General features: G+C 44.7%; 1 protein-coding gene across 1 annotated transcript; it reads right to left on the bottom strand.

Moving 5' to 3' along the window:
* Positions 1 to 1,627: 1,627 nt before the first annotated feature.
* Positions 1,628 to 21,024, bottom strand: CPA2 (carboxypeptidase A2). The gene is made up of 11 exons (XM_037513153.2): positions 20,803 to 21,024; positions 18,924 to 19,005; positions 18,134 to 18,268; positions 17,468 to 17,563; positions 15,639 to 15,740; positions 13,439 to 13,537; positions 11,954 to 12,064; positions 10,746 to 10,836; positions 9,021 to 9,220; positions 6,870 to 6,954; positions 1,628 to 1,862 (listed from the first exon to the last, which is right to left on the bottom strand). The coding sequence occupies exons 1-11, from the start codon at positions 20,865 to 20,867 to the stop codon at positions 1,675 to 1,677; spliced, it is 1,254 nt and encodes a 417-aa protein (XP_037369050.1). The 5' UTR covers positions 20,868 to 21,024; the 3' UTR covers positions 1,628 to 1,674.
* Positions 21,025 to 23,238: the final 2,214 nt, after the last annotated feature.

The raw sequence follows: 23,238 nt of genomic DNA, 5'->3' as shown, positions 1-23,238 counted from the left end.
TTTTATTCAAGATCATTGCAAATGGAGCCACACGACAGGAAAATATAATTCCAAATATGGTAAATCAGAAACGTGAGGGGGTTAATGGATGAAAAAGTGCTAAGATGAGGCCAAAGACTTAGATGTCAAAGGTGGGAGATGAGAAACTTGATTAGATCCCAAAGAGTGGGGGTGATTTAGCAGAATCCTTTCCTAAGAGTGACTTAAACAGAATCCAACTGCAAGAACAGTCAAAAAGAGCTCGCAGAAGCCTAAGGCTTGATCAAGGAAAGTCTTTGTGAGGAGCTGTGGAGCTGGGGGCCTCTTATCGGGGTTCTTTTGTCCTTCCAACACTTAAACTGACCTCCTCGGCCCATGCTACCCCATCACAAAGGCTGGATTCTACATTACCAGCATAGATTTCAGATTTGAAATTACTAACAAGATAAGCTGAGACCTGATCTGCAAGAAATGTGAAGGAGGGCCTCCCCAGTGGCGCAGCGGTTGAGCACTGGGTTGCGAAGCTGCCCACAGCCTCTGCAGTGCCAGTTCGATCCCCGGCTGCTCCCCGGCCACCGGAGGAGAGTCCCACATGGCGCGCAGGCCTCTCCTGCCGCCCGCTGCTCCCCTCAGCAGTGTACTTCAGTCCTTCTGCCTGCTCTGCTCCCCACTCTGGCTCTGGTGAATTCTCTCACCTTCCCGCGCTTCTGACTGCACCCAGTGCTTGTATAAATAAATAAATTAATCTTTAAAAAAAAAAAGAAATTATATTTAAAAAAAAAAAGAAATGTGAAGGAAAGAATCAAATACCTAGAATTCTAAGCAAGTTATTATTCACTTCTCACCCTTCCCTCCCCAGGAAAGTTTCAACACAAAGAAAATCTAAATCCCTATTGGAAGTGAAGAGCTGCAGAGAAACCGTAGAATCTGAGATCCAGGTTTGGTGGGACAACCAGGAGGAAGGAAGGTCCTTGGTTCGAGTCCCCACCACGTTTTATAACGTGGCTCCAGAAGTGGAACAGCACAGCACAGGGGAGCAGGGCACACAGCGCCTAGCACAGTGTGTGGCACTATGTAGTTGCTTCATTAATATATATTGAATAAATGAACTCAAACAGCCCTTCTCATTCCAAAATGCTACTCTGTTAAGATGAAGGTGCTGACACAGCCCACACATGGATGAAACCTGGAAACACTATGCTAAATAAAATCAGTCACCAGTGGATAAATACTGTACAATTCCACTGATAGCAGACACCTAGAAGAGGCAAATTCATAGAGACAGAAAGCAGAGTAGAGGTTACTGGGGCCAGAAGGAGAGGGTGGGGAGTTAGTGTTTACTGGGTACCAGGTGACAGGTTGGCATGATTTTTTAAAGTCTAGAGATGGCCAGTGGGGAGGGTCACACCATATTGTGAATGTACTCGATGCTGCTGAATTGTACACTTAAAAAGTTATAATAGTAAATTTTATAATATGTATATTTTACCATCATTTAAAAATTTTACAGGATTTTGGGAGCTTTTTGCTCGAGATGGATTGAGAAACAAAGATGAAGGGGTACAGGTGTGTTTTAGGACAACTTGCATTGAAGAAATGACGATCCCACATCAGGATTAGAAAAAGGAGTAATCACAATTCAACTTTGCTTCAAATCAAAGAGCTTTTAATAGTGTTTGTTTATCACCCAGAGCCCTAATAGGGGTGGTCTCGCACATGCTCCATGATGGTCTTCAAGCCAAGCCAGGTCTCGCTGGCTGTGGGCACGATCTGACTGGCTGGCAGAAGGAAGCCATATCGGCCAGTGTCTCTCAGCTCAAAGGCAAATGCGTATTTGATGCCAGAGTCATAAGCCCAGTCAATGCTTCCTCCACTGGCTTGGTCTAAAGGGCAAACGAGAAGAAAGTCTAGTTATGCTGTTCCCACTGGCCTCCATATTAAGTTCCACCATTATCAAGGGTCAATCAGGTTCCCACCCACATGGACCACGGGAGCAATGAGAGCTTAGTAGGGGATCATGCTTACAAAAAATAGAGATTCACTTGAAAAGCAAAGGCTATTTAAATGAACACTGTACTTAGTCCTTCTTTGGTGTCCTTGGAAGCTCTGGCTTCACCCACCCATTGGGAATTCAGCCTGCTCTGCAAATAGGCATCATCTACAACTTAGTGACCACATCATGTCCTTCTTTAGATGAGTGCTAGGTAGACATTGTTTCCCCTAGGGGGGAAAGAGGCAATACAAATGGAGTGAGAGGTTTCATCCCTGTCCTCAAGGGACTTTTAGTGTAGGGGTGGAACTGGCTTTGCTCTGATACCAAACAGAATGCCCAACACCTATGTGTGGGGTGACAGGTTAAACCAACAGTGATGTGCACCTGTGTGGTGTGTGGCCACTGACGTGAAAGATGATGAAGGAAGGTGGCATTAGCCTACAAACACCCGGGGCAATCATGACTCAGAAGAGTTGAGCAATGGGCCAGCTCTGAGGCCCCTCCCAGGGAGGGCAGGGTAGAGGTCAAATGGAGGACATAGTTGGGACAGAGATGGAGGAAGTCACCTGCTCCCTAAGAATGGGGCTGGGCAAAGAGGAAGACCAGGGAGGCTATTCCAGGGAAGAGGAGGATGAATGGTTAATATTGTGAATTAACACGTGAAGTCCTGTGACTTGTGTCTTTGCCGTCACCCCCACCAGCTATGGTAGCACTTGGTAAGTAACACAGCAAATCATGGTCGACTTAAATTGAATCTTCCGTGGGTACCAAAATTACTAACTTATACTTTTGTGATTCTACACAACCAAGTCTACTGAGAAGTCCACAGTGGACAAAATACTGACTTGAGATCGAATCCTGACTCAGAAAATCATTAGCTGAGTGACTTAGGGCAGGTCATTTATCTGAGTCCCAGATACTTCATCTGTCAAATATGGATAATAGTACTACTTATTTCGCCAGACACTGAGAATTAAATGAGATAATGGCTGTGGTTCCAACACTCATTGAGTACTTACTGAATGTGCTAGGCGCTGTGCTAACCTGCTTCATTTAATTCCCACCTGGGTCACCAGATAGAACTAATATTATTCCCATCCTGCAGATGAGGAAATTGAGGCTCAGCAAGATTAAATGAAAGATCTGGGATAATGGAGGTAGAGTAGGCATTCAATAAATGTCAACTGTGATCATAAATATCATTATCAATAAATAACTAGGACCCAATCAAAAAAGTTGGACCACATTAAAGATCAGAGGAACTGGAGGAGGGCAGTTCACAAGAAACTAAACAGCAGCATTTATATAGTGCTTTAGAGTTAGCAAACACTTTCATTCCACATCCTATCTTTTGAGCATCTCAACAACCCACTTCACAGATGAAGAAACTGAGGATGAGTCACCTGCCCCAGGCTACCTGTTCTAAAGTGGGAGAGCTGAAACTCAAATCCAGGCCTCTGTCCCCAAAGTCTGTGTTGTTTTTATTCCTGCACCTCTGAAAAAGAATTCAAGTAACATCTTCTCCTGCACCAAACACCTATTGTGCAGCTTGTCACAGCCCTTTCCTGATGAGAAACTGCCCAGGAAGTGTCTCACTGGGCACAGAAGTCCTGCCACCACCTGCATGGAGTGACACAGGTATTCAGCCCTGAGATGCATACAGATCTCGGGCAGGAGGCAAAAGTACTTCACCGGGCCTAATTCTCAAGGCAGTATTTGTGCAAGTTGGACTGAGGCCAGGATAAAGGATAACTGAGTTGCCCTGGGGGGAGACGCAGTCAGAACTTCCTTGATCACTAAAGGCAAGGTTCCAGAAGATGACACAGCAAACCCTGCACTTGTCCTAAATGTGTTCACTGGAAAGTCTTCAACATCCTCATGTTTGCCAGGAAAATCACACCAGGCCTCAGCTTTTCCAGATCTACCTTACTTGTAAGTAAATACACAAGGAAGTATTTACAAGATTCCCTGTAATAAAATGGCCAGGACCCCATGGGGGTAGGGGAGTCTCAAGGTGCATAAGTTGTCATTCTGATAACATTCTGAACTCCAGCCTCCACTCAGAGGCTGCCAACCAGAGAAAACATGCATTCTGGCCAGCCAAGGCCTACCTTCCTGCCACACTCAGAGGATCCTCCTCCCTGGAGATTCCTCCACCAAAAAGAGGGACAAAACTATATGGAACATGGTTAAAAGATCTGGAAAACTATAAGCAGCTCAGTCTTGCTAGAGAATAGCCATAGAAATATGTAACAAGAGAGCCACAGCTCTTCATTCCTTTTGACTTGGTGATCTGGCCTTTGGAATACACACCAAAGATTATCTAAAAAAAGTTTGTCCCAACATATTCATAATAACCTCATTTAACTAAATGTTGATGCAACCCAGAGGCCCAATAACTAGGATAATGGAATAATGAAAAAAGTTTAGACAAAAACAGAACACAGACATTGATTACAAATACATTTGTTTGTGTTCATTGACAAAATCATTAAAAAAAATTGAACGTGATAATAAAATATGATGAGTATTGGGCTCTGTTTTTCCCACAAAGTTTTGTTTAACTCATCATAAGAGCAAAAAATAATGTGGGAAAAGAAACTTGTGAATATTACCAGATCTGTAGAATCTGGATCTCTATCAAGTAGTCTAGATATGTTGAGAAAACTGTTCGTCTGCTGCTCTCAAAGACACCCCTTAAGAAAACCATGACAGACGGGTGTGCGTCCTTCAGAGTCCTGCCACCATCTCCCAGAGGCAGCTGTGGCCAGGCCCCAGCTCTGCAGACTCGCTCCTCCCACTCCAGTCTGAGCCATCACCTCTGCATATCCTGTTCCTGCCCCTCTTCCCCCAATCCTGGAATAGCACCCCCTCTTTCTATTCTCTTCCCAAAATCAATAAATAAGTTTCTTATCTCAAAAAATGAAACCCTCCATTCTGTCTCTCCTTCCCTTCTCACCCTCTGAAGAGCACCTACTTGCCCCTTCCCTCTCCCGCCTCCCCTGTATGCCTCCAGCTGCCCTCACCACGCCTCTGAAACTACTCTGTTAAGGTCATTGACAGGCTAGTGATGAAAGTCCAGTAGGAAATTCTTGTCATGTTTGACCATTTCAAGGCCTCGGTTATCATTAATAATTGTCTATTTTCCAACCATTACTCCTTCCTGGGCTCTCTCCTCTTCTCTGCCAGCCCTGCTGTGTGTCCCTCCCTCGCCACTAACCCCTTCTGCTGCCTACTATCTTGGCCTCATCCACAGACCCACAGCTCTCCCCACTCCAAATGCTCTCCTTGGTCTCCTGCCCCAACCACCTACTCTACAGTCAACCTCTTCCAAATCACCCTGCAGAATCCTGAGGCCATGTTTCACAAAGCCCAGTGGATACTCCAAAAACCTCACTCTCAGAATGTCCAGAGAAAATTAATTATCTTTCTAACTCCACCCTCTTTTACCTTCCTCTATCTCTCCCCCAGATAATCGTAGCAATCAATGAAACGTCAGTGAGAAATTCCCCACATCCCAGGAAAGGCAAAAAGCCTTTGGGTTTTACCAACTAAATGTCTCCCTCCATCCTCACCAGCACTGTTTTTGTCTGGACCATCATCCCTCTTTCCCCAAAACTCTTCCTAATCTTCCTGTGGGGTGTTCTGACAGGAACACTCTGGCTGCTAACATGTTTTATCTAAAACATGATGCCTAGCACACTACCCTGCCAAAAACTCTTCAATGGCTTCCAGAACACTTTGGGTTAAAATCTAAACTCCTTAGCATGACACACAAAACCCCAAACTCCCCCACTTCTTTTCATTCCAGTCATCCCAAACCTCCCTGTCATTCCCAAAGCCCCTCATGCATGTTCATACTTCCAGGCTTTTGCATGAGCTGTTAACCAACCAGAATGTTCCACCCTGCTCCCCTTCTCTAGCTCTGGTGGTCAACCTTCAAAATCTTGTCTTCTTCCTACATGCAGCTTTTCTTGACTCTTCCACTGTCCAATCCCCCCAACTTTCTAATACTTTTGTCCCATGTACCGTCTTCTATCACACATATCATTTGTCTTCCTGCTTGCCTCCCATATTAAACAGTGAGTTCTCTGTGTGTTCATTACATCTCCAGTATTTGGTATAGCGATTAGCACATAGTAGATATTCAATATGAGTGTATTGAACAGTGTAGTGCCTATAAGAGGCATTTGTTTCCAAAGAATTCTTGGACATGGGAATGCTAGGGATTCCTGGGCATTCAACTGTGGGGTCTTGAGTTTATGACTTTATCCATAAGGGAGCAGGGGGATTCTCTGGGGGGACCCAAAATCTGCATGAGGGTACATTAGGACTTCCCACTGCACTGCAGTTGTTTCTTTCTTGTATCCTAATCCACTGTAGCACAGTGGGCTCCTCAGACTTATTCTTGACATTTCCATCCATTCCTGGCTTGCACACCTCTTTGCCTCCCCAAACTCCGTATGGACAAATGACTGCAACTGAATCTATCCATTGAACTATTCTGTTCTCTTAAAGAGACGCACCATTCTGTTCCCATGCACAGTCCCATGCATCACTCCGGGCATGAGACCCTCTTAATCAGGGAAGGGAAAGTTAACGAAAGTGTATGACTTAGGACCAGATCTTGATAGAGGCCCATTTTTCAAGCACAGAGATCCCACATAATGAGAGTGAGTTGTAAGGATCAGGACAAGCAAAAGGAGAAGCAGAGGTTCTCTGTTTTAGATATTACATAGCAAGTCTCATGGTGGACACCAAGGCTCACTCAGGGAAACTGAGTAAGACTGGGTTCCATGTATGCAGGCCTATACCTTCTGTATCAAGGCACTGGCCCCAAATCACAGGGTGTCTGCCCTCTAAGTGGGCCATTTGTAAAAACAATTTAGATACTTACAGATGACTGAGCAGATGGGTCCCACCTTGTACTGGGTGCCATGCAGGCTGGCAACAGACTGGGCAGCCCTCTGGGCCACTTCATCCTAGTATGAGAGAACCAAGGAAAGGTGGGTGCATGTCTTTTTGGAGAACACATGGTCAATGGCAGAATATAGAATGGAACAGTGAGATGCACTGGGTTTTCTGGTTAAGTGAGTCTGTGCCCTTTTTGTTTCCACCATTTTCACTGAGAAGTAAGCACTAGTTCACATCTGTTGCCTTGAAAACTCCATGAAGACCCTCGCCGTTTATGATCATTTAGGTGTTTGCAATACATCAGGGACATTATTTTACCAGCAAATTTCCTTTTTCAGGAGTGTGGATAGAAATAGCGCGGATGTAAGGGGCTACAGCAAATGTGTTCTGACCCCAGGATGTACTGGGAAATTTGATTGTTGTTTTTTCCACGAGTTCCCTACATTGGCTTATTTCCCTATGATTGTCTCTTTTTCCAAGTAGAGCTCAGCAAAATATTTTCCACTATTGGAGGGTTCCAATTTTGACTGATTGAGGCTTTACTGTCCTTGGTAGGGATAAATGTAAGGTCTTGAACTTGGGTCCAGGAAAACAACTGTACAATTACCAGATGGGGGAAACCTGGCTCGGCAGAATCCTCCGAGAGCCTGGGGGTTTCGGTTGTCAGTGAGCCCAGCATGAGTCAACGGCACGGCGCTACTGCCAAAAAATGAATGTGACCCTCAACTGCACAAGCAGAAGTACACAGTCTGGATGCGGGCAGTTACGGTCACGCTCTGCTCTGGGCTGGTTAACCCACAGCGTGAGATTTACATTCACTTCTGGGAGCGACCCTTGAAGAACAGAGACAAACCAAAGCAGGTTTGGAAAATAGCAACCAGATTGGTGAGGGAACTTGGGACCATGTTATGACTGCTTAAAAGAACTGGGAGTATTTGATAGCGAAAAGGGGAAACCTAGGAGAAGCTGGTTCCCGATCCTCCAATAATTCATGAATTTACCTCTCAAAGGGAAATAAACCTGTTTTACGAAGCAAGATGATAAACCAGTCTGGCAGGTGATAACCATGGGAGAAAACTTTGACTCTCTATAAGGAAGAACTCAAACAATCAAATATGCCCAACATGAAACAGGTTCCCTTAAAGACTGGAAGCCATGGAATCACACACCGGACGACTGACAGACAGTTGTGCCCCAGGTTTGGATAATTTACAGTTCTCTGGATCTACTAAAGGCATCTTTTAGGTTTTTTTAATCCTGACATTCTTTCCTTCCCCTTCCCACCCTCCAAATTGACCTTGAGTGGTAATACTCAACATCAAAATCTTGAAAACTGTCCTAAAGGGCCCACATCCAACTGATGAGATGAAAAATACACCTGAATTAAAATAATCTATTCCATTTCTGCCAACGGCTGCTGACAATAATCTATTTGACAGTAAATTGACCAAAAGGTTCCATCTCGGGGCTTATCTCTAACATACAGGTTGCAAAAACCAAGCCTAAAAGCCTAATTGGAAATATTTGCACATTCTCTTTCGTTGGAGATAGCGCACACTCAATTGTAAGCAGCCCCCCGAGTCGTCACCACCTGACTTACGGCTGCCCAGAGTTTTGCTTATTCCTGAGACAGGAAAGATGAGGGGTGGTATTAAGTTATGGAAGTGAGTGTTTCATCCCCCACATCATACACCAGCACACTGGACAAGTGAGCCACAGCGCAGAAGCACTGGGAAGGTGTCAGACAAGGAGCAGGCAGACAGCTCACTTGCGCAGAGCACCTGACTATACATATAAGAGTCTCGAGTCCAAATCCAAGTGGTTATTTCCTAAGGGACAGAAAGTACATTCTTGGGAATTTACGGTCAAATCAGGCTCCACTGAGCTAGATTAAGGCAACAAACATTTCACGAATTTTCCTTCCCAAGGAAACTTAATTTAGGAAAGTCCAAAACCAGACTGTCAAAAAACTTTACCTGAAACACGATCTTCTTGGTAGTTGGATGGATAATGTCTCATTCACCTTTGCAACCTGTCACTCGTCTAGTCCCAAATCAGCATCTAACTTTATGACTGAAACGTCCTTGGCCACATAATGGACATCTGTGGCTAAGCCGAAATTTCAGAAACTCACCAGCTCATCAAAGCTATCTGACTTGGTGCACTTGTATCCATAGGGGTACATCAGCAGCTGGGAATAGCTGTGGATGGTAATGAAGGCCTTGATTTTTCCATGACTCTTGATAAAGTTCACTATGGAATTCACTTCAGGCTCAGAGTTGGCATAGGGTCCATGGTATGAATCAGAGCAACGGTTGTTGCTGGCTCCGGGTCCTAATGGGATACAGAAGCAGCCAGTAAGAACAGTGAGCTTAAAGAGACACTGTATGGAGGTGCTTCCCACCCATCCCCAAGTTCCTCCTCGGGAAACCTGAGCAAGACTGTTACTGTATTTGGTCAAGTTGCTACCTGAGAGCAGTCAGGAAGCCTAACTGAAGAGGTTCTGGACACAGCTCCTCTTTTTAAAAATATGGTTCCTCTATGTGGCAGAAAGAGCTATCAAATTAGATCATCTCCTCTCTGTGGGAGTTTGTTGGAAGAAAAGCTACATTTAATATTATAGATGGAATTCCTGCATTGGGTGGGAGTTGAGCAAGCTCTTTTTCTGGGACCTCTTCCAATTCTTTCAGTCCAAGAGTAGAAGATTCTATGCATCTGTACTTATAAGTCACAACACTGCAAACGAGAGGAAACTCTGACACCCTTTCTGCAGCAAGGAAATCACGACTACAAGGCACAAGGCCACCTCTGGCCTTGATTTTCTCAATAGCTAGAGTTACTCATGACCACTGAAAAGAACCCACCAGCCAAGCTCCAAATGCCAGAGAGACTCAGGGGACAGGTAGGGGCTGGGACTCCCCAGGGTCCCTAAGTGACATGGACAAAGTATAACTACAACTTGTCACCGTATTTTAAGATTCTTTTAATAAAAATAATTTTCCGGGAAAAAAAAAATGACATTGAATTGCTGAGCATTGTTTGGATCTGATTTTTTTTTTTTCTATGCTAAAAAAAAAAATTGTCAAAGCAATGAATGAAGTTGCCACCTGTCCACAGTCCATCCCAACTCAGTTCCCTAATGTGTCCCTTCCTGGTTCAATGCCTCTCGTTAATTCAACTTACAAATATTTAGTGCTTTATGTTCCAACATTGGGTTTAGTGTTAGGAATACCACGGTGAAAAAAGACAGTTTCTAACCTCAATGTTATCATACCTAATGAGGAAAATCCAAACAAATTTCAATTCTGTGATTAGAGAAACATAAAGGATTTTAACTGGTGCCTGAAAGCATAAAGGAGCCCCTCAATCAGCCTGCCACTGAACTCGAAAAAATTAGAACTGCAAGTCAACAAAGCCTGAGTAGAAAGCTAATATTTTCTCTTTGAATCTATTTTGAAAATCAATCTCTTAATCCTATTTGTACTTCTTTTTAGTTTTCTTTCTCGAAGCATCCATAGATGATGTAATGCTTCTCCTCCGAATAGATCCCAACGCCCTCTAGTGGCTGGTTTCGGGAGGCTTCCTGAGGCCTCTGCCATTGCACAAAGTCTCTTTCAAGGAGGCTGTCAGAGGCTGAGCCAGACTACAGCTTGTGGGAAAACCAAGATGTGAGACAAAATACATTAAATTCTGCTCAGAGGTCTGTGACAGCACTGTGAGCCTTTGAAGGGAAGGTACTTAAGTGTTTTCCAAATAGGTTTTTAAATGGTTCGAATCCTGAACGGGCTTAACAGGCTGACAGTTCTTCAGAGCCAGGCAAAGTTGTTCTGACCCGCCTGAGGCAAGTCCCTGCATTCACCTGCAAAACCTGCATCCCAGTTCCTGTTAGGATCGACGCCAACGCAGACGCTTCCAGCTACTTTGGACCTGGTCTTCCGCCACATACGATTCTTTACAATCCAACAGAAAAGGAATGGGGGGGCGGGGGGAGAAGAAAAAGAGGTGGTCATTCAACCTGGTGAGAAGGCCCTTTAGAATTCTGTCAATTTCCCTCACTGCCCCCCATAAAGGCCCCTTTGGAATTACACTCATTTCCCTTGTCCACAGAGGTGTCGACCAGTCCTCATACCGGGTCTTGCCTGAAGAGTCTCACCCAGGCGACAACTGAATACTCCCCCATTCCCTCCAATGACTACCTGCCAAACCACGTTCCACAGAACACCAGTTCTATTAAATGTTAACAACAAAAAAGCAAAACCAAACCCAAAAAGTGGGGGGGGGGAGCATGTTCTATGATAAAACGCGTTGAGAAAAGATAGAACTAAATTGGCTAACTTATTTCAGAACTTTTAGGGAGTCTTTTTTTAATGCTTTATTTTTTTTAATTCACCTCCAAGAGAGGGATACGGTGGGCGTACTTCCCAAACTTGACTGTGGAACCCTTTATTCAGAGAATCTCACGAGGTGAGTACTAGGAATTGTATGCGTTCCTTTTGAACACGCTGTCTTAGTTCAGCTCTCTCCAAAAATAAACTGGAAGCTCTGATTCATTTTTGAATATACGTGGGGTCACGGTTACCACAATAGTGTTTTGTAATGAGATTTTTTTAAGGAAAAAAAGAAGAAACTACCTAACTCCTTTTAGTGATACTATGGAGGATTTCTTCTGCAGATTCTAAGTTAGATGCTAGACGCACTGTACTGCTTACCGAAACCTGCGACAATCTGTCAGCAGGTAACATCCACCTCCTCTTTTCTATCAATCCTACTATAAAAACATAGAGATAATTGGAACAAATCTCCTAGGTGACTCATGGTGAACACAGAGCTCAAAAAGCCCAGTCTAACAGCGGAAATGGGCTCTGACCGAGGCAATACGTAAGGACAGTGTGTTGGAATAAGAAGTGATAATAAACTCCACTGTGGGCTTCAATGCAGGGCCACTGAGAGATTTAAGTGTTCCATTTAGGGCAAATCAGGAACAGAAAGATTACTTTTCTTTGTTTTTGAAGTTTTTCCACACCTCTTTAGATTCCAGTGGAAGAGGAATAAAAAGTCCAATCTTACTTTGGTTTGAGAGAAGACGTAGCCATCAGGGTTTGTGACAGGCAGCAGGAAGAGATCCATCTTGTCCAGGAGAGAAGTAACGAATGGATCGGTTCCATAATCAGAGGCGATCTGAGCAGAGACAACAACACGTGTCAATCTTATGCTCCCTTTCGCTGAGGAAAATGGAACAGAATATTACAGCAATGTGTTTTTTCCAAATACGAACTAGGTATTGCTGCTGGTTAATGAGTTTTCTAAACTAGTATCCAATCTTCTTCACTGTTAACGTGTTTAACACGCCAGTGTCTATTTCTGGTCAGAAAAATTTACCTACGATAAATAAGAATCACATATACCTTCTCCATTCTCTCTGAAAAGCAGTAGAATTCTCCCTATTAATTCTAGTGAGGCACTGGTAGGCAATGGTGTATGTGGCTTGTAAGGACCTATAACCAAAGACATTTTTTCAGTTTCCCTTAATCACCAAAAGTACTCACAACTAACATGAGATTACTTAAATATGCAGAGACTTTTCTAAAGATACAGAGAACCGGTTAAATTCCATTTGGGGAATTAAATTTCTACTTGAGATCAATTGCAGTAGAGTTGAAGTTTCTGCTGGATTAAAATTTATTCATTTCCTGTGCTCAGCCATCCTAAGGCATTATTATTCAACTGTTAAATATCCATTTCATAATACCCTAAAGGTAACCGCATTTTAATTGAAGGGAAAAATGTATCAGTCGGTATGCACGTGGTTGCACATGCTTGAATGAGCTGATGTGGATTGATTTCCTTTGCTCATGAATTAACATTCTGATTTATAGCGTGTCATTTTTGAATTACTTAAGAAATACCAGACTAGGTCACACCCAGGCCAGTGTCCTGACTCTAATTCCGACGAACATGTGGAAGAGAAGTATTGCTACACTCTGACTTTCAAAATCAGATTCAGAAAAATTTTTCAGAACAACCCAACCGCCCTTCACTAATTCCACTTTGGATCCATAGGTCAAAGTAAACTCTTCTAGCACCTGCTAAGATGTTCCATCTGAGCCCCTTTGCTGATTTTTTACATTTAGCTCAATCCAGCACATCGGGTCTCAAACCTCAGACTTGGAGGCAGCAAGGAAATTTTTCTCTCTTCTGTTCTTATGCTGAAATTGTACTCTGTCTGGGGTCCTTACAGCCTCCCTCTCGATCGCTTCTAGCAGGCTGCCCTTTCAACGGAGCGCAGCACTGGGGAGGTTGGGGGTGGGTGGTGAGAGCTGGGGGGTGTGCCCAAGGGGTCCAGGATGCTGGCTGGGGTGGGCGTGGGTGAGCCCAGGGTGCTGAGGGGAACAATACCATACCAAAATAGGTTGAAGGGGTCTGTTTCCTGCCCGTGTGACAAAAGAAGGCTTGGGCTGAGCTGTCAGCCGTAAGAACCACACGGACTGCGTGTGATTAGGTGGGGCTGATCCCCGAAAGACAAACTGATCGAGGAATTTTCGGCGAAATGACCTTATTTGCTGTCCACAGAGCAGTAGCTTGTGTAACCCACTCCCGAGCATGGATCCCGGCGTCCAGCCAGATGGCGGGTTTGTCTCCTCCGGTGCTAAACTGCAAAACAAATGTGGAAACGTGACCGGCGGAGGCTCCGCGGCTGTGCGCCCTCGCCCCGATGCGCCCTCATCCCCATGCACCCCCGGGCGCCCTCTCCGGTCCCCTGTCTCTACTTGACGCGATTGACAGGAGGAGGAGAAGTTGGAGACAGATGCTATCGATTCACCCTTCTCATTTAGCTTGATGTAGAAATATAGATTTAGATATATGTAAGCCCCCTTAAAAAAAAATTATTTTTGGTTCCCTTCTCTTCCTGGAAGCTTGGATGCAGGCTAACAAGAGAAGCATACATTGGTTTTCTCCTTTGATGTTTGTTAAAAAATAGTTGCGGATAATGCAAGGACATAAATATGTTCGTCACATGTTGCAAATTGAGAACGACGGGTTTCAGAATTGTGTGATGTCATTTTTACTATTTCAAAGAGCCTGTTCGTGTGTTCGTGTGTCTGTATAAATGTACACACAGAGACACGTGAGAAAAAGGGAGGGGGATGGAGAAGAGAAAGAAATAGATTTTTTAAAAAGTGTGAACAGCCATGATCCTATAGTTGTGGAATGAGAATTATGAGGCTATGTTTCCTTTCTTGCTGTTATTTCTCTATTTTCTAATTTTATGCAGTGATTGTGTCCTTTTTTCGTAATAAAAATTCTTGTGATAACCTTTGGAGTCCTTCATAAAAACAGAATGGTAGGCTCTTGGAGGTGCTTTCCAGAGTTTAAATTTTATGATCTAAGTGAGTCCGTTTTATTTGGAACAGTGGCTTTGCCAATTGGATCAGTAAATGGGGAGGAAAAGATTATTTTTGCACCATCAACTTCTATCTCTGTGCAGCCTTCTAAACATAGCAGATAAGGTAAATGAGAAATGCAAATCCTTGCTAAAAATTACATTTCACGGGTTTTAGTTGAAAGTGTTGGTGTCTTTTCCTCCAAAGAGTTCACATATAAAAAGCGGTGAACTTTCAAAAACACCTACCATCCTTAACCAAGGAACCACCCTGCAGAGGGGAACAGCAGGAAAACCCAAGGGGGAGGAGAATCTGGGGTTTCCTGACCCAGTTGTAGGAGAGAGCGAGAAGGGGGGGCTGAAAGAGAAGCAATTATTAGCAAATGCACCCCAATATCGAAAAGTAGATAACCACTCCTCCCAGGCCTATTTTGGGGGCGGGGGGGGGTGTGAATCTCTCTGGAGAAACCCATCTGTCCCAATGAGTCGGCTGGTTCTCAGCCACAACGTTTCCACATTTAGCAGGGAGTTGTGACATTTTTTTTTTTTCCGTAACAAACTCTTTCTAGGAAATCTGGGGAAATAATTTTCAATGGTTTTCAGAGCAAGTTTACCAGCACTAAGACTGTTGGAGGTTACAGATGGGCGAAGAACCCTAACCTTTTTCCAGCCAGCACCTCAAAATGCCGACGCTTCTCGGCTTTGCCTTTGCGGGGCGGCTTGCGGGGTACCCTGCGCCCTGCGCCAGCTCCTCTTATTGCGGCTCAGGCAAGCACTTGGGAGCTTTTTTTTTTTCTTTTTTTCTTTCTTTTTTTTTTTTAGGCTCTTGGTTTTTTTTTTTTTTTTTTTTTAAAAAGGAGGAACTAACAGAGGAAAAGAAAAACAAGGCACAGAACTCTTTCTTTGATGAATTACAGAGTAGCTCCCCCATTCTCCCTCACGCTCACCCCGGGGCCCGCACCACCCCCATCCCGCCCCGACCCCGGGGCCCGCACCCGCGCCCCCACTCTCCCTCCGCGGGGCCCCGCCACCTCCCCCACACCCCCTCCCCGGGGCCCGCACCCCTCCCCCGTCCTCGGTTCCTATTGGCGCGTCCGCCCCGGTTCCCAGCGAGCGAGGCTGTCAAGATGGGAGCAGTAATTCACTCCCCAGCCCTGCGTCAGCCTGCGCGGGGAAGAGCAAAAGAAAGACCAGGGGGGGCTGTGGGGAGGTGGATGCTCCAAGCCAGCAAGGACCGGTTAGGAGGGGAAAAGGGGGGCGGGGGGCCCCGCTCTGCGGGCTGGGGCTGGGCTGATGGCCCCGCCTGGGAGGAGCGGGGTTCTAGAAGCCTCGGGAGCAAAAGCCAGCGCTACACCTGTGCAACCTGTGTACCTTAAGCACGTTCATGGGGCGTTTTTCGAAAGAAGAGCCAATGGTCACTTTGCTGACCAGACCAGGGTGCTCAGCCACGAGGTTATCCAGCTCTGCGGAAATCTGCAGTGGGTTAAGAGGGAGAGACGTTTGCAAGTGAATGATCGGATGCATCCCTGAGCCGCTTGGCTCTGCCCTCCATTTGCTCTGCCCTTTCCATTCCCTTGGGACAGAGTGGAGCGGACTGCACGGTCGATTTTGTAGGAGAGGGGACTTCTGCGTCAAAGCCGAGAGAGGGTGAGCGCGGGGTATCCGCAGGGGCTGCAGAGGAGAAGCCGCCATTTTGCAGCAGCGGAGCCGGCTCTTTGCACTTTTGTGCTTAGAACAAAATGGCACGTCTCTGGCTAGCCTGTGGGCTTTCCTCAGCCCGGCTCTGAAGGGGAACTGCCCCAGCCAGAAAGCTGCTCGCCCCCTCACCCCCTTTTAAAGGCGCACTGATAATAGTGGCACCCCCCAAAAGGTGGATTTAAAAGCAGCAGGTGGGTGAGGGGGGGCTGAGGGGAGCTTGCCCCAGATGCACTTGGGTGGTCTTTTACTCGGGCTCCTCTTTGCAGGGCTGATTGGAATCTTGCTACAGCTGGGGCACCCAAGCTGTGTCCATTGCTGGGGTTGAGACATGTCTGGGTGTGTCTGGAGAGTTAATAGTCTCTCCAGCCATTGCCAACACTTGCTCTCAGTAGGACACAGACACCAATTTGTGAGGCCGGGCAGTGGAGAGAGCACATCTTGTTATCCCCACTCCCTTTGCTCTCTCACTTTCTGTACTGGTGCATAATGTCTTGTTTGAAACCCTTAGAGGCCATACTTAGCTCAAATTAAAAAAAAAAAAAATTTTTTTTAAAGAAAAAGTAGTAGGAGGCATATCTGGTATATTATACATGTGATGTTGCTCCATATTCAAACACGTTGATACTTCTACCAGTGACTAAATAGGTAGCAAGTGAGTTCTGCTCTAATTTTGCCACCAGAATAGAGGTCAAGTCAGGTTTTACCACCAAATAAAGTAGGAGAAAATTGTTTTCAGGGTTCTTTGCATTTTAGAATTGATGATCTGGGGGATCTGTGCTCGTCAGATACCTCTGCTTGGGCACTTTCTGTTCCCCCATCTCTCCCCTTAGCCCCCTAAACCCCATCACCTCATCTCCCCCCTCCAAGTCACTTAGTTCAAATAGAGCCCTGTAGGTCCCCAGAAAAGCTCCACGTCATAAAGACGCAAAGGCAGCACTGTCCAGGTGCTCAGGCGGCATCTGAGACCCAGGTCCAGAAAGGGGACAATCTTCATTAGCACCAACAAAACTCAGGAAAGACAGCAAAGGCTTTGCCATCATGCAGTCTGGGTGCATTAGCGTGGGGCATGAAAGGTACTTCAAGCCAGCCAGATGCAAATGTAGGGTGACCGTCCACCCCATCCTTGGCTGTCCCCTGCCTCCATCATGAGTGGTTCTGTGAAGCACAGTTCTCAAATGCCTTCGTGGGCAGCACAGATCAGAAATCAACTGGGGGAGCAGTCAGAGGGGTGAGCGGGGCCAAGGTGAGAACATGGGCAAGAGAGGTTGTTTCTATGTTTATTTAAGACTCTCCTGGACACTTCTAATCATAGGGCAGCTGCTGGGATGCGCAGCAGCCCTAAGGCAGTGGCGCTGATACTGGCTGTGAAATCCTAGGGAACCTTGGAGAAGCTGGGAAATTATAGGAGAATAATGTCCATTAAATCAGCAAGGGGAGGTATAGATTTTGTCATCAGAGGAGAAAATGGCCCACTTCTCTCGTGTTCATTTTGAAAGACCTACCTCCTCGAATGTATGGTAAGCCCCAAAGTTGAAGTTACCATTTCGTTCTCTTCTCTGGTTAAATAACATCTCTTCATTCTCTTTGTCCAGCAGAGCCTAAGATAAATCAGTTGTGTCTGTGGTTAGCTTGGGGCCGTGCATTTGGATCTGCAATTGTGAAGGGACTGGTAGCACTCACCAGCAGTCCCCCGCTTGCCTGTTCCTGTCTTACAGGCTTTGCAGTCATGCATTAAGCCACCCTTATTCTGGTAGGATCCCAAAAGGCAATGGGGCTTCCACCAGATTCCTGGACAGCCAGACGCTGCGCATACAGAATGACAGTCTGTCTTACGGTTTATCCTTCCTTTCAGGAGCCCAGAGCTTGAAATAACCTCTTATTAATAACTAAATGAACAACACCTTTTCTTACCTGCTTTGACTAAACATTTGTACTTTATTTCATCCTTTGCCCTTTCCTTTAAATTTTTTTTACTGTATTCCACTAGTTTCGAATGCAAAAGGGAGTGGATGGTGCCTATCTGCTTACTCTGAAGGAGAACCCCAGGCTTCAGGGAGGCTCTAGTAGCCCCCACAGATTCCCTCCCCAGGTGAGGACAAAAGAGGATGGACCTGCAGAGCCCATGGGAACCAGGACACCTCTGGAAGGAAGGTCTGTGGGGCCATTACCTGGACATCTTTAATCATGATGGAGTAGTCAATTCCCTGGGATTCCAAGAAAACTTTGACAGCCTGGAGGCTGACAAAGGGAACTCGGACATGGGCTGTCTCCCCTGGGGTAGTAGGTGATTTCCAGAAATCAAGCTAAAAAGGATAAAAGACCAAGCAATGAGTGAGTCATTATAGAGAAATGGGCAGCTCAGCATTGATAGAGTTCAAGAAATCAATTCATATCTATTTCATCTCCAGCCCACGAAACCCAAATCATTGTGGAATCACTATGGTATTGCAAAAAAAATACCCAAGCATCAGCATATGTGTTAGATTGTTTTTCCCCCTACGGTTAGATATTAAAACTGGCAGGAGGAAAAGATTATTTAAAACGATTGCAGTTTTTTTAGCAGTTGACATTCAAGTGATCCAATTTATTTCATAACAGAATATTAATACTATAAATTATTTGAGAAGGGAAATAATGCATTCAAGTTGTCTGGCAATCTAACTTTCCCATTCAGCTTCTCTTTTCATTCTTAAAATAAACCTATGAAAAAAGGGTGTATTTATTCATCATTATACTGAATGGGACAGTGAGACATGGGGAAGGTAGGTGAGCTGCCCAATGTCACATGCGTGGGCTAGAGTCCAGTTTTCTGCATCTCGGCTCCACAAGTTAGCGTTCCCTGCCATGTCAGAGAAGGTGAGATACAGCCCAAAGCAAGACACCGCAATCATCCTATTTAACTGAGGAGCAGTCACACTAAAGTTTCACTTTAGAGAAATCCCCTCTAGGACAAGATACCTGAAGATGTTCTTCAGCCTCCAGTTCCACCAGACTCTTAATTTGTTCTTGATTCCTTGGTGTGATCTCAAGAACTTGGTCTCTAAAGAATATTGACCACATATTAACAGGACCTTCAAAGCAAACCTGGACACTTTCTCTCATTATTTTCTGCTCCTGTTAGGTCTCCATATGTCAGAGGTTAATGTGCCACTCAATATTCTTTGACAGCCAAGAAACTAATAAATAATATACTGACCCACATCACCGGAATGAGGAGTTGATAAATGGCTTTTTCCCTCCCTCAAGGAAATGTTATCTAAATAATAATTAAGTGGTGTACCTGCTTCTTGCAGGAAACTTGCCATTAACATTGTTTTTCCTTTAGTTAATGATTATTTAGCAAATAAACACCTGCTGTTCATAAAGCATTCACTTTTAAAACTTGTCTGCCCCTGCTTTTCAGAAGTAAGTTTTTTTTAAGTGAACTAAATGAGTTTGTTTTGTCAGTGCTTGCAGATGAATTGAAGTCACATCTGAGTTGACCTAGGAAATGCCAGAGTTCCATCTCAAGTGGAACCAAGATATGTCCCATCTATTCATGTGACCCAAACTGGGGGCACAGCTAGGAATACTGGGGCCCAGAAAAAGTTCTACACATGCACACACAGAGAGAAAGAGAGAGAGAAAGACAACTAGATGACATCAAGGACACCTTGGCTGGAAAGAGAAGTTGCAAAACAAGAAAACACACATCCTTAGAAAAGAGTTGGGTATCAGAGATGGATTCTTACAATCCTCCTTGATAACAGAGTTTCCTCTTCTATCCCTTTCTCCAAGTGGACTGACTTCCAGAGTCTCTACCTGACCCTCTCTAGAGTGAGGAAGGGTACAAAGAACCACATACAGGGACCAGAATCCAGAGAATTCTGGTGGAACATGTAAGTGATCGAACGTGAGCTCTGCAAGGCTCTCCTACCTCCAGCTACCTCAGGTCTGAAAGTTCTTCCATTTGAGTCTCATTCTTTTGTTTATGCAAAGACTCCCGGAAGTCCTTTAGAAACGCACACTAAGAAAAATAATAAATTAGGCTTGTATTTCCTTAAGAATAGTTGTCCTTTGCGTTGCTCAGCAAAAGTTCAAAAAAGGGGAAGGATGGAATCTGGTGATCAAAACCATTGAGCAGACGCAGCAACCTCCATGCCCTCTTGGAGACTTAGATCACACTAATTTAGTAAAAGTAATTAAGTTCATTTAACTCCACTCCCCATATTTATTTGACCCTTTTAGAGGGCCACATTTATTTCACCACCTCTTCAGTTCCCTGGAATGCTCTTCAAGGGATGCTATCTAAAACCCTTCATGAAATCTTGAAACCAAAGTACTTTGGAACAGGGATGAACACTACAAGGCCCAGAGCATTGGAGTCGAGCTGAAATTTGCACCCTGGTCCTCCCTCTCAAGAGGATCCATGGCCTGGGTGCCAAGCCTGAAGATAGGGAGGACAAGCGCTGACAAGGGGGACACCCGGGGTAGGGGGAAGGAAATGGAAGAGCAACCGTCATTGAATAAGATGGTGCGGACACACACAGCCGGACAGCTTTCTTTTTGCTGACACCTATCATTCCTACATTGTGACCAGCAGTGGGGAAAATCCTAAGGACAGAGAGAAACAGGGCATATGTGTTCAGCCTTCTCTTTTTTCCCCTTGAAATGTCATCATCTCTTTTTTCATCTCTCTATTTTTTCATCTCTTATTATTCCTACTCTCCCCTTTCCTAGTCTAAAAGAACTGTGAAAATGCTGAGCACTCACACCCAGTACTCTGCATCAATCCAGAGAGACACTCCTGAGCATCAGGTAAGCAAAATTCAAACAAGCACCAGAAAGCGTCACTTACCCCACAAAAGTTTCCAGACAGTAGATGTGCCCTATAAGGGCACCGAAAAGCAAGAGCAGCCTCATGGTGAAGTGTTTCCCAGAGTCCAGAATTCAGTGACTCTTGAACTTTATTTATAGGGACCAGGGCCGAAGCTGATGTGTTGGTGGCTCAGAACTTGGGTACATTTCCACATGGTAAAATTCCCACCTGCATGTACAATTCTCAAGGCTGTAGATACCCACCTGTGTGATATCACCAACCTGTGCTTTTTCTGTTCCCACAATGAGATAACAAACTTGGATGGAAAGAAAACACAGTTGTTAGAGCTTCCCAAGGGCAAATGGTGGGTTCATGATTTAGAACATAAAGTGCCACTAACTCCCCAGTGATAGAAGCCAGATTAATAGACCCAGAGGTTAAAGTCCTTGCTGGGTCTCTGACCAAAAAAAAGGGCACAGCATTTATAGTAATTACTCAGGCATCCTGTCTATCACATTCCATTAGTTAGCTCATTTGTTTATTTTTATAATGTTTACCCTGAAACGCTGCAATCACTCAGTCCACATCTGCTGAGTCTCCCTGTAGATGTGGCCCATTCCTGTCCTCACTTGATATTAAAACAAAACAGAAGGCCTTTTAATATTCAATTTTGGACTGTCTCTAAAGTGATCCATCTACATTTGTACCAAATTGATGTCCCTGTTTCTGTGGGGTTTTTTCCCAAAATGAAAATGTCTTTCTGATTATGACAATGAAATTGCTTGTTATGAAAAGTTTGGGTAAAAATGAGGTGTTTTACTTAGTCACCAATAATTCCTCCACCCAAAGAAACCCATTTAGAGTATATCTTTTCAAAGGTCACTCTATTCTAGAGTTTTTTTCCTTTTTTCCCCACCACCATCCCTTATCCCTTAACACACATTAGATCATATCATACATCCTAATTTTTTAATGAAGGTGAAACATAGTTTGCATCCATCTGAATCTGTGCTTCATTGCATAGCTTAATATGCCTACATATATTTAGGAATCATACTTTATTGCATTTTAGTCATTTGTACACATTATATTCCACCTAACAAGAATAAACCACAAACAGACACAAAGAAGTTTCCATTTGTCCTCTGTGTATCAAATTCTTCATCTGCACACACTTTAAATTCCTGGGTTAAAATTTGCAAGTACTACTTAAAGGGGAAAGGTAGGTAGGTAGATAGGAAGATAGATAGATAGATAGATAGATAGATAGATAGATAGATAGATAGATAGATAGATGGATGATAGGCAGATGATAGATAGTTTCTGGTTTAAGAAACTCCCAGATTGGGCCTCCCTTGGTGGCACAGCGGTTGAGCGCTGGGCTGCAAAGCTGCCCGCAGCCTCTGCAGCGCCGGTTCGATCCCCGGCCACCCACGAGGGTCCCACATGGCACACAGACCTCTCCTGCCGTGCCTGCTGCTCCCCTCAACAGTGTATTTCGTCAGTCTGCCTGTTCTGCTCCCCGCTCTGGCTCTGGTGAATTCTCTCACCCTCCCACGCTTCTGACTGTACCCAGTGCTTATATAAATAAACAAATAAATCTTCAAAAAGATTAACTTGTGTTTTGCATTCTCTTGGGTGTCAGGGAGAAGACAGACCAAGAAGCAGAGAACATGATTCATCCTGTTGTCCCCAGCACCTGTCAAGTAAACAGTGGCCTAGGACCTGAATTGAATGTACTTGGAGAATCGGCAAAGCTTCTTGGAAAAGATAGGGCTTGAGCTAAATCTTAGGGCAAGTCAGATTTACCTGAGAGCCTGGATTTCTGTGGAAAGGTGAGAAAGGTGGAGAACTGAAAAAGCACAAGAATGGGTTACCCCCACATGAATGGTTTAGGGAGGAACTTGCCCCCCCAGGGTGGTCTTGACCTTGGGTATGATGGGACAGGTACAAAATGAGGAGGTGGGTCAAGAGGGTGAATGAAGTACCTCACAGTCCAAGCAGAGTTTACACCTGCTGAAGGGGGAAATGAAAGACTATGGGAGTTTCTGAGCTGATCAGTGATTGATGAAGTTGGTATGAGAATGATGAATCTTGCAGGATGGATTGCAGGGCAGAGAGATACTTTAAGCAGGGAGCCAGGTACGGAGCTTACTGGAGAAACTCAGATTTTAGATGAGGCATCTGGACGAGGTGGTGGCAGAAGGAATATGTGAGATGATCCTAAAGAGATATTTCAGTGGAAGAATCATGAGTCCATGGTGAGGAACTGCATATAAGAAGTCAGGCAGAGGGTGCATTCTAATGGGTGTTGTAGGCTAGGGGCAGATAGACACCTTCATGGCATTTTTTTCACCCAACTGTGAAATTCCATTGTATGAATTTGCTTTATCTCCCCGATGTTATATTTTCCAAAAAAGATTTTTGCTGAGCAGTACCACCCAAAGAATTGAATTCACTCTCAAGAAATGTTAG

This window comes from Talpa occidentalis, unplaced genomic scaffold (assembly GCF_014898055.3).
Source record: "Talpa occidentalis isolate TD23 unplaced genomic scaffold, MPIMG_talOcc4v2.1, whole genome shotgun sequence".
Classification (NCBI taxonomy): Eukaryota; Metazoa; Chordata; class Mammalia; order Eulipotyphla; family Talpidae; genus Talpa; species Talpa occidentalis.
Note: the sequence above shows the minus strand (reverse complement) of the source record. Positions and strands in the feature narration are given on the sequence as shown.

What these genes read in the sequence shown, in the direction of transcription:
- CPA2 (XM_037513153.2), bottom strand. Translation starts at nt 20,867, where the DNA reads ATGAGGCTGCTCTTGCTTTTCGGTGCCCTTATAGGGCACATCTACTGT. An exon ending in TCATGATTAAAGATGTCCAG is followed by an intron (nt 17,564 to 18,133) that starts GTAATGGCCCCA and finishes GATTTATCTTAG; the next exon opens with GCTCTGCTGGACAAAGAGAA. An exon ending in CAGATAGCTTTGATGAGCTG is followed by an intron (nt 6,955 to 9,020) that starts GTGAGTTTCTGA and finishes CTCTCATACTAG; the next exon opens with GATGAAGTGGCCCAGAGGGC.